The sequence below is a fragment of the Mya arenaria genome, chromosome 7, assembly GCF_026914265.1.
Source record: "Mya arenaria isolate MELC-2E11 chromosome 7, ASM2691426v1".
In the NCBI taxonomy this organism is placed as follows: domain Eukaryota; kingdom Metazoa; phylum Mollusca; class Bivalvia; order Myida; family Myidae; genus Mya; species Mya arenaria.
This window is the reverse complement of record NC_069128.1, coordinates 63471188-63483387: the sequence shown is the minus strand read 5'-3', so window position 1 is coordinate 63483387 and position 12200 is coordinate 63471188. Positions and strand designations below refer to the sequence as shown.

The 12200-nt window shown below is 33.6% G+C and overlaps 1 protein-coding gene across 1 annotated transcript; it reads left to right on the top strand.

Annotated features, from left to right (window-relative positions):
- Positions 1–324: 324 nt before the first annotated feature.
- LOC128240712 (chitin synthase chs-2-like) lies at positions 325–9519 on the top strand. The gene is made up of 12 exons (XM_052957480.1): positions 325–347; positions 1697–1909; positions 2447–2645; positions 3063–3203; positions 3411–4468; positions 4704–4898; positions 5303–5427; positions 5519–5618; positions 6248–6416; positions 6851–6919; positions 7105–7240; positions 7414–9519. The coding sequence occupies exons 2-12, from the start codon at positions 1707–1709 to the stop codon at positions 9273–9275; spliced, it is 4257 nt and encodes a 1418-aa protein (XP_052813440.1). The 5' UTR covers positions 325–347; positions 1697–1706; the 3' UTR covers positions 9276–9519.
- The last annotated feature ends 2681 nt before the right edge of the window (positions 9520–12200 follow it).

Here is a 12200-nt window from a genome sequence, read left to right as displayed (position 1 = left end):
TGTATTTAAGAACATATTTAAAATGCCGTGATAAAAACTTGTCAGTTAAAACGTATTTGAGAACGTCGTAAACAATGCACATTAACTAATCAATCATTTAAATTAAGATTTGATCTTTTCAAAGAGGAAGTAAACTGATATATTGAAGCTAACCAATCGAAGGTAACGAAGCCAAGTTCAGAATGCAGAACAAATTGGTCATTCAAATATTTAATGCTGACACTTCCTTGAAAAAAATCTAAAAATATTGAATTTGGAAAGCGTGATGTTTAAGTATATAATAAACGGGTATCCATGATATTTCATTCACTTGCGGGACTTGGTACGGTATATTTCATAAATAATCAGTAAGTGTTCTCTTGTTAAAAGACTATATATTTGTTTTGATTAATTGATTGATTGAATCTTATTTAATTAATTGATTGATTGATCGATTGATTGATTAATTGTTTGTTTGTTTGCTGGTTTGACTAATCAATTTATTTGTTTATTTATTTATTTATTTATTTTTATTTATTTATTTATTTATTTTTATTTATTTATTTATTTATTTATTTATTTATTTATTTATTTATTTATTTATTTATTTATTTATTTATTTATTTATTTATTTATTTATTTATTTCATTTATTTATTATTTATTTATTTATTTATTTATTTATTTATTTATTTATTTATTTATTTATTTATTTATTTATTTATTTATTTATTTATTCATTCATTCATTCATTCATTCATTGATTCATTCATTCATTCATTCATTCATTCATTCATTTATTTATTTATTTATTTATTTATTCATTCAATCATTCATTCATTCATTCATTCATTCCTTGATTGATTGACTGATTCATTTATTCATTAATTGATTGATATAATGAGTCAATTTATTCAATTTATCTATTAAGTTACTTTATCATTTACTCTTTCTTAATTTCAATATTTCTTTGTTCGTAGAGTTGTGCCTTCAATTATGTATGTTATTACGTCAAGGCGAATAGTAGGAGTTCAGTGGAGGAATTTATTTTACTTTATAAAAAGCTATGGCATAAGTTTAAAATATACAAACAGTTCTGCGTGGTTAAATCAAATTCGATTCTGATTAATCAAAGCGATTCGAAGCTAATTAACGTTTATTAAACTGTTGAGATAGCATATTTAACGTTACATATTAACACTCTTTCTTTTATTTTCCTAAAACAAAATCATTTTGTCAATAATTGCCCAATTCATTTTCGATTAAATGTCTGACAATAAAATAATTAGCAAACGAAAATGACAAAACTCATAAATAATGTAAATAAGCTGTCATTTATGGACTAATTATAAACAGTGTATTTTAGAGGACTTAAACGAACGGAATGGAAGTGAAAATCACACGTTCAGTGAGAAATAAATAATAAATGGCATTTTATAAACTTGTTTTAAAGTGAAAAAAGTATAAATGGTCATGTTCACAATCTGGACTTTCTTTTCTGATATATTAACAGTATATGTATTTAAGGCGATATATGTTATACAAGTCTTAATAAAATGTCTATTCTGTTCTCTTCTGATTGATGTTATAATGTCTTAAACATAAAGCCCCCCCACTAACAATTTTATGTTTGATTGAAGTAACAAATATGGACATTGACTAGAAGAAATAATTGAAAAAAACACACAATCAAACAAGCTGCTTTTGACTAAATTTAGAATCCGAGAGATGCATACTCAGCAACGAATGGGGGAGGCTCCTTCCGGTCAATCGCGTCAGACCGGTCAGCGGCAGCCCCCTTCTGGTCGGTCGACGCCGCGGAGCACGCTGAGAAAGAGTGGCGATGAGGGCAGTGCGCCCCCCGAAAGCGCCTGTGTTAACATAGGCCCTAAAGGAGAAAAAGATGACTTGCAGGGGATATCAGAAATATGGTAGTACATTTGCTTTCATTCTGTTATTGCATTTTGTTCCTCATATTGGAATATCATATATAAAAGTGCCGTGGCAACCCAAAGGGGAGAATACAATAACCTAAGCTTAGTGATAAAAGGTGTTTGTTTTGAAAGCTCTCATAATAAGTGACACTCTTATTTAAAATCAGTACATACATATGTATAACACACATCAATTTTGACTGATAAACCTTTTACTACTTACTAAATCAGGCATTTTAGGAAAATATTAATTACTGGTAACAAGATTATAACCGTGTATTTAGAAGCAGAAAGCGGAAAAAAATATTAAATGATTGGTGAATGCTAAAAGAGTTACTGTGATCTACTATAGAGTCTATAGTCTCATAAGGTAGAAATACCGTGTTTTATGCTCATTTCTTTGAAATTAAACTCGGTATCCTTCATAAGAACCATTGTTTTCGACATTTATTCATCCTTTTTTTTAATATTAAAACAATATCATTAATTGTGGTAAATCTTATCCGGGAGTGACAGTGCATCTTTATTTTTTAGGAATCTTCCAAAAGAAACTAAGAAAAAGGAAAACAAGTCCTCCGTCTGCGATGTCATATTTTTAAAAATGTGCAGAGTTGTGCTCTTTATTGTTTTGACGCTATTGCTGCTTTCGTGCGGCATACTGCACAAGCTTTACTTCTTGACTCTTCTGAAAAATCTCTCTGAGAAACTGCATGCTCCAGTCCATAGCGATTTGGTATGATTTTAAATTCAAGCATTTAAGGCTTATATAACATTAAGAAATTTACATAATTATATTAACAAAATTAAGATAAATTACTTGAAATGTGTGTTTGGTAAAGAAAATTGTTCGAAACTAGTAATTAAGGACTCATGTATTTTATTTCAACACATATATTCAGAAATTGTCCATATATGGTTATACATGATTTCATAATAAATGTACGTCCGGAAATCCCTATTTTACACTGCAGGACTGTGTAAAAAGAATTAATGTTAGTCCACTTTAATTCACGCGCCAACTTAGGGTAAATAATTCTTTTATTCTCTAAGTAATATTAATAAACCAACGACTACCTGCATTCAGTTCAGATTCATTTGCAAAAGATGCTAAAATAATCAAATCCTTGTTATAAGTTCAATTTCTTTTTAGTCGAAAGTTGAAAACAAGAAAATTCAAGCAATTTCAATTCTCGTGTGCATTGCATTTTTTGAATTCTTCACATCTCTTGTTACTCTTTGGAGAGTTGTTTTCCAAGATCAGAAGACTAACTGGACAAGACAACACTTAGCGGTAAGTCTTTCCTAAATCGATTGTTTTTGTTGTATATGAATTAAGTGTTTTAAATGAATAGATAATTTTGACGCTCATATTAATTATATGTTCGAGTTTAATATATATGCTAGTTCATGTAATGTATGTAAATTGACTTAAATTATCAACATATAAAATTTAAGTTAATTAAGACAAGACCCTGGTACATTTGTATGACCATTTTAGACAGCTATCCAGCAGGCCGTGAGCACTATTGGAGAGGTATATTTGATCATCTATGCCCTTCCATTACTGGACAGTTTGAGGGCATGTTTAGTTGTGACAGTTCTACCACTTATTCCAAGCATATGCACGTTCGTGAGCACAATTGGTCGGCTCAGGGTCAAGCGATGTATTAGAAAAGGTTCTTTTCTCAAACTTTGTGTAGCGGGTTTCCCGGTTTTGGCACTGGCAGGGAGTGTTTTCTTATTGATGTATTGGCTAATACCATTTGACAGAGACTTGCACCTAAAATGGGCGTTACCAACTCTTTTGATGTGTAAGTCAGTATGCTATTTGGATAATTTTCTTTGCTTAAAAAGAACTGCAAATGTTCCAAAACAAACAACAGGTGAACAAGATTCCCATTCGGAGACAAGTGAATCTAAAATAGAAGAAAAACAGTACAAGACGGAACATAAACAAGAATTTATTCGATTTACTGTTCGTTGGTTAATATGTTTATTGTTTATTATTTCGATAGTGTTGAATTTAAATATGAAACTAATAGAAATAGTCGACAAACAGAAAAATTCTGAATCATCTCTGACAAACGAGAACATCGAATCTTTAGCGTACAATTCAACAACAAATTCCACACTTGTACCACAACAGGAGAATGGAAATGTGACTTTAGATTCTACGAATGCTTTTTACCCAACAATTTTCAACCAATTGATGGAGTTTTATGACAGCTATAAGCTTGAAATTAGAACATTGACTTGTTCATTTGCGATTTCACGATTAGCTTTGCTGGCTTGTCGACTGTCAATGCAGCAATTTTCATTTGCTTTGCCACTCATACTTACTCCACTGTTATCAATAATAACTGTTATTAGTCTTTCGTGCAATAACTTTCCTGAGAGTATCGAGCACATGGCCGGAATAAGTCTGACATGTTTTATATCTGAAGACAATGAAATTGAGTTTTTCATCGCTTGTTGGGCTTTGGCTTGGATTGCTGTTATCACCTTAACGTGGTACATTTGGGTTCCTCGGGTCGAGAGAATGGCAAAACTGGAGAGGTACTTTTAAAGAAGTTTTTGTTATATTACTATTCTACAGACGCATGTAAGAAGATTGTGAGTATCAATATAATATATTTACATCTAAATTTGTCCTTATTCAGTCGAATTATGTTCACGGTAATAAAACATATTTCTTAAATGTTTATTAAAGATAACACGCAAATCAACACATATAAACTTTTAAAAGTTTGAATATGTTAATGAGAATGTCGAATTTCACGTTTCTTTTAAGGTTGTTTTCCGGCAGTTTTTACGATTTCTTTTTCCCTGATTTGAATATGCTCCTTCGAAGGAGAAATGACCATCAAATTGGAGAGCAACACACAAACAATGTACAATCGAGTGACGTTCCAAAAGTCATTATCTGCGTAACAATGTGGCACGAAACATGCCAAGAAATGTGTCAGCTTCTAAAGTCTATTTGCAGGTTTGATAACTTTAACCTAACCCTTTCATTTGATTTTGCCGTGCTTATTGTCGCTGGAAATTGAAATGTTTCTTTAATCAGATATCGTTTCGAAAGTAACGAAGCATGCTGTACATTTTTATTTTGAGAAAATCAAGAGATTTCGTTTCGCTTTTTCCATTATTTTATTCATGTTTTGAGAACAACGTTTAAAGTTTTAGAATTCGATCAAAGTTTTGGAGTAATGTTATTTTGAAATTTAATTTTTGACAATTTATACACCTTTTATCAATTAATGGCTAACCGTTACGAGTCCAAAGGTCTTTATTTATTAACTGCCTGATTATTCCATACCAGATTTGATGCATGCACTGTTATTAAGTAGCATAAAATTCAATCTATTTTTCTATTGACGCATTTTTCAGATTAGATCTGCATTTATCTATTCGAGAGGAAGCTGACACTGTAGGCGAGGACGGAATCGGGACAGAAGACGGAAAACAAGACGCTGAAAAGAAAACACAAGACCCTGATAAAATTCAAATTGAGGGTAAGTATATTCTATAAAGTCTGCAATGAAACCGTTTATTTTGTTATTGTTTCATGAAAATGATATTCAATGAAAACTTTGTTTATTTCAGTTCAAATAGTATTTGACGATGCATTTTGCTCAACAAAAAACGGTCGTGAGGTTAATGAATATCTGCTCCAGTTTATGTCATGTTTGCAAAAGGCTGTTAGGTATGTAGTAAGCTTTACTTTCGTGTTTTAAATTAAAGGGACTGTACACCAGATTGGCACCAACAAAAGTTTTCTGTAACGAATCTCAGGACAATTATTTAATAAAATGTTATACTCTTTCATATCATAATTGTAAAAAATACAAAAATGTAAAAGAATTATCGAGTCGGAGACCGGTTCGAACCGGTGTCGCCAAATTGCAGTCCAGCGTTGTATCCATTGTGCAACGAAGGCTTACCCTAACCCGTTGTAATATTTAAGGTATATACCTAACTTAGTTATATCACGTTATAACATAGACTAGCCAATTACGCATAAGGAATGAATTATACTAGGTAGACATACCTAGTAATCTTTTTTAATGGAAAAATACGAAAAAACAGCGAAAAATAAAAAATAAATTAATTGTAAACTATGTGGTACTTCAGTTAGTAAGTTTCAATGCATTGTACACATCATTACCAAGTTTATGTCAGTTTTCGACAATTTTCTCTTTTTTCGGTATTTTATCATACGGAGTACAGCCCCTTTAAGAAGTGTTTTTTTCTTGACATATTTTCAGTAAATGCGCTTGTTAATTTTCAAACACATAACATGCTGAAAGTTATAAATCATATTTCTACGAGCAGATCCGTGTTGAAAGACAAGGAGTTCGTGAAGTGGAATAAAACATTCCAAAGGAAAGTGGTTCAGACCCCTTATGGTGGACAATTCGTTCTACAACTTCCAGGCGGTACACAAATGACGGTGCATTTGAAGGATAAGAAAAAGATAAGGGCCCGAAAACGATGGTCTCAGGTAATAACCGTCATTTGCGACATGAGTTGTAAACAATTTATTTACATCGATTATAAGTGCATGTGTCCGTGTACTTGTGCGTGTATTTTTGAACATGCAAGAGTGGTTGTTTACGTCTGGTTTGGACGTTTGTTTTTCAATTGTTATTGAATCGTTGTGTCACGTTACGAGAGAATGAGCAGTTTATGGCTACTTGGCTTTACTATCAATTGGAATTGTTTTGTCCCTGTAGTTTCCAATGTAGTAATAGCTTAATTGTAATAGTAATTGTGTCAGGCTGTATCAACAGGTATAATAACCTTCATATCTATCATCTATCATACGCATTCAATCATTGTAGTTGGAAAACATATAAGAACAATTAACCAGTCTTTTATCCGAGTTGTTTTCTCTTGTATTTAATTTCCATTTTACGTTTTCTTGTTTCATTACAGGTGATGTATATGTACTATTGTTTGTTGTACAAAATGGGAAAGACCTATCCAGATACGATTAAAGAGGAGGCAAGCCTTTTTGTTTATCCTTTAAACCGTTTGATTTTTTTTATTAAAAAAAGATCAAAGAAAACTAAGTAAATCATGACATTCACCTATTAAATAATGTGCAATATTTTGTGACCTTTAAAATCAACGATTTTTTTAAATTCAATTTTCGACGTAATTTATGATAACTCTTATTCGTTAAACAGCTGAAGAAGACATTCATTCTAACCCTTGACGGTGATGTAGACTTTGAACCGAAGTCAGTTCTACGAATGATGGATCGAATGAAGATGAACAACCGTGTCGCAGCAGTTTGTGGCAGGATTCACCCAATAGGATCAGGTACTTTACAACTATTGACATATTACAACTTCATTGATTAGTACATAACATTTAGTTTAAAAATGCAATTCAAAACGCTGCTTAAATTTTATTGTCTGTGTAAAGCTTATTTTCAGAAGTTTTCTGTGTAACAGTTTATGTATTTATTCACATTCAATAATTATTCACTTCAGGTCCAATGGTGTGGTACCAACAATTCGAATATGCAGTCGGCCACTGGCTTCAAAAGGCATGCGAACATATATTCGGTTCTGTGCTATGTTGCCCTGGATGCTTTTCTATATTTCGAGCATCTGCCCTAGTTGACGATAACGTCTTGAAAACGTACACTAAAGAGCCAGAGGATGGAAAACACCTTGTGCAGTTTGAACAAGGCGAGGATAGGTGGCTTTGTACTCTTCTCATTAAACGAGGATACAAGATAGACTACTGCGCAGCCGCAGATGCAAAAACGTTTGCACCAGAAAACTTTTGGGACTTTTTTGTTCAACGACGGCGCTGGTCACCATCAACAATGGCAAATATGATTGACTTGGTCCTTTGTTGGAAACAAATAGTCCAAAACAACAGAGAAATCAACCATTTCTTTATGCTTTATCAATTAGTACTGGTTGTAACAAGTGTATTAGCTCCTGGAACTGTCCTTGTTATGATAGCAGGGTCATTTAGTTCAGTATTAAGTTTGAAGCCATGGAATGCATTTTTCGTAGCCGTGACTCCGGTAGTTTTGTTCGCAGTGTTATGCCTGACAGTAACTCAGAAAAAGCAACTCCTTGTGGCCGCAATACTAAGCACAGCATATACGTTTGTAATGGTTATTGTGACAATCGGCATGATTTTAAACATTGTGAGCGAGACAGTTCTTTCTCCAAGCGTGATTTTCCTTATATTTGTTGGAGCAGTATTTTTAATATCGGCCTTGCTTCACCCTCAAGAATTCACATGTCTCCTTCCTGGCTTACTATATTACGTTTCTGTGCCTTCTACATTTATTTTTCTGACTGTATTTTATATGTGCAATTTACATGACATCCGTTGGGGTACTCGAGAATCCAAATCTCCATCATCCCAAACGCAAGGACAGAGTGGAAATAAGAAATCTTTTATGCGTTTGCTTATCGCTCTTGTTCAACAATACTTGCAAGCAAAACTCGGTGAAATTAACCCAAATGGTCCCGATTTGGAACAGGTTGAAATACAACAAAGCGAACAACACGTGGACATGATAAATTATGAAGACGATAGCTACTGGATAAAATCACAATTAACAGACTCAAAACAAAGGTTAAAAAAATATTTACTCAGCAAAGATGAGGACACATTTTGGACATATACAATTCAAAAATATTTGAAGCCACTTGAAAACAATAAGAAACTCCAAGAAAAATTTAATCGTGAATTAATTTCGTTGAGGAACAACTGTGTGTACGGTTTCTTTATGTTGAACTTTATGCTAGCATTAGCACTGTTGCAATTACAAGTAAGCAAAGAAAATTTAAATGGGTTTTATATCGCGGGGAAATATGAACCATTATCAGTAACGTTCCTGTCTATTTTTGCAATTTTACTTTTGACCCAATTTATTTTTATGCTTTCCCATCGATGGAGAACTTTCTGCCATTTTATTTCGAGCACAAAGGTATTTGAGTGCTTCTGTTCAAGACGAAAAAAGACTAAAGCGCATGAATTTCAAGAACACTTGAAGGAGATTGAGCATGATTTGGAGGAAGATGAAGAAGCAGATGATCCCCCGCCTAATAATATGAATGAGCCTGATGTTGATTATGACGACTTTGATTGCGAAACTATTTCTGATACGGCATCTTCTTCACCAAGTAGACCAAACGCAAGAACATTCAATATTTACCGTCACAGGATACAGACTGTGCGCAATAAAAAACTACATAGACAGCCGATTAATGAATGTTTGTATCATCTTGACCATGGTCGTGTTGATGGATCTTTTTTACGACCTGGAGTTAAATACCCTAGCAACATTTTTCATGAGGACAGAAGAGGTAGTGAGCTGATATAGTGATAATGAAGTCCGCGTTAAAGTAACAGACTACAGTCAACTGATTACTACCTTTGTAAAGTTCCATGTTTTTGATTGTACACGTGTTTGTTTAGAAATATATTCAGTTACATTTAATCGTATTTAAAGTTTAAATAAGTGGTTTTATGGCCGAGTATTGTCTGTTGTAACGACCGTACATATGTCATAAAGAAATGTGTTAAACGGATAATATGAAAATGAAATATTTAAATTGACTATTTAATCATTGTATAATTGTTAATACATGACTGTATTAAAGGATTGAAATTCATTTCGGGGGCATTCATACTAACACGCTTCACGGGAGATGCCATTTCGATCGGTATATTCAAGATCGCATGTATGCCCCCAAAATGAATTTCAAGCCTTATATGTACACTATTTGTTTTCTGCATACTTATTATAGTCATTTTTTTTCGCGAAACTATTAAAGCGCTTATTTTTTACATACGAAGGGGAACCACGCGTCACTGTACAAATGAATAGAACATCGAGTACCACCCCTTTTTAACCGCATCACTCCAATGTAATTCTATCATAACGCAGAACATAGTTCTGTTTTATTGTGTCGTACTTTTATCTTTATTTTATATTTAAAATATTAAAAAAGAAACGGCCCGACATGATTCATTTGATGACAGCTTATAACTATTTGTTTTAATTTTTTTTTACATGCTCTAGTTTTTACCAAAAGTCGACAAGTCAATGTGTACTCCAACAAGGAAAAGAAAATAGAAATGAGACGAAAACGAAGTAAAACGAATTCATGCCATTGAAGTTAGAAAAATGCCTATAGTATGCGTTACCTTATTAAAATACAATAAAGTCGCACTGTTCGCCTTTGTAAGTTAACTACATAAGGGTAAATAAAAAACTTTACCCCCATTCCCATTTCATTTGGATTCCTGTTTTCTTCAACCTTCACCACGATGCGTGAACATACTCTCAAATTAAATATAGTTTTTAGAGTAAATCAAGTTAGTAAAAAGCAAACAACATAGTGCTGTCAATTTGTTTGTCTATCATTTCCATTCTTTGCCTGAAAAATGCACAAGAAGCATACCCGAATGTGTTCTGTACGAATCACTGGCACTCTTTGCTTCCATATTTTCATTTCACAATTGATTTTAATAATAATGAACTCGTATCAAGTAGAACAAATCTCTTTTCTTAAATAAACAAAAACATTGTAATTTTGATGTAAAAAAATTGAAAACTGCTCAAAATGTAAAGACATACAAATTCACCGCGACATTTGTATTGTTTTTAATGTCAACAATTGGAACACCTCGGTCATTCCCATCTAAAAACACCTTGGATGTATATAGACGGTTTACAATGTCAGAAATCATTACATTTTACCTCGCTGCAGGTAGATCGCATAGTAACTTCGTAGTTAAATTTAGTGTCTTAAGTATTGTGAATCTTTATTATTTATGCAATAATAGACTTGACTGGCAATCAAATAAAACTTATATATACACACTCAACGAAAAAAGTACAACAATTAATGAATGCTATTATTCTAAATTTTACGAACTTCTTCTACTGATCACTCCACCTCAGGTGCCGGTATAGCACCACTTTGAAGGACCACATGTATTTGCGACATGTGAGTCAGGAAAAGGGATATGAAAGCATATAAATTATGCGCAATTCCTGATCAAGGTTGAAAGGCCTGTATATGTTATTAGTAACGGCTTTATCTATGCTCAGGATCTCGTAAAATTTGATCTGCTGAGGGACGAATTAGATAATGAAATTTAGCATGTAGCCCACCTAGATGTAGCCTGTGACACAGGCGAACCCAGTTTCCCTTAGGTGTCAAACCGGATGGAGATGATCACCGAAACTGAACAGCTGGTACATTAATTAGGGAACATGAGACATAGGCAATATGATTCCGCGAGAATCGGCCTTGCGAAAAGACACCTATTGGCCCTTAAGTTGGAAGAGCGTCACCGGCCAAGCCTCTTAGAGCTGGTCCTACTAATGTTATTTACGAGGGACTGGATTCACTTACTCAATCCACCGTAAAGCTCACATCTTTGCAAACCCACGCTGGGAACCAGAGTTCCGACAGTTCGACAGCCAGGAGTGACGATATACTTGTGTAGGACGAGGGGGTACTTCCAAGTTCAACAGACGACGTATATCAAATTATATACTGAGTTCAATGCACTATCTCCAAACACGCCAGTAATTACCTCATCACCTAGGCTGCCAATACCAAGGAGTCTCAAAGGGACTGACCGGGGACATAGGTTGTGAGCGGACCTAGCGGGGAGACGGCCACCTAGACGATATGCAGGAATAAAAAGGGTAACACGGGCGGTAGTGGGAACGCCTGGCGCGATGCAAGCAACCCCGGAAGAGTTTAATAGAATATAACGAAAGGTACGCACATCTATAGATCAATTGAAGTGGAGGTCACAGAGGAACATCAAATACTAAACAATTTCCATGGTGAAACGAAAGTCTATTGACCCCACCAATGATTGAATACATAAGAAGTTTATATAAAGTGAAAGATGAAATTTGATAGTGACTAACAATTAAAAAGTGTTCAACTAGTTTAAAGTATTATTTAATTTTACTTGGTATTGTTGATCTAAAGTGAATTTAATAACAGACGGGCTAGCCTAGTGTCCAGCATGTTTTTGCAAAAAATTTAGCCATTGTGTAAGGCATTTTGAATGTTATTGATGTCCGGATTTAACATTATTTTGACATAACGTGTACTGATCTCAAACCTGTTGTTTTAGGGCACACAGCGAAATGAGGTGAATCTTGATTGCCATTTAAGTCAACATATTTCCTTAGTAGTTTTACTTTGAATCGTGGATAACTTCGCTATAGGTTTTTACTTTTCTCCTTATACATTTCTCGAAAAATGTATAAGGC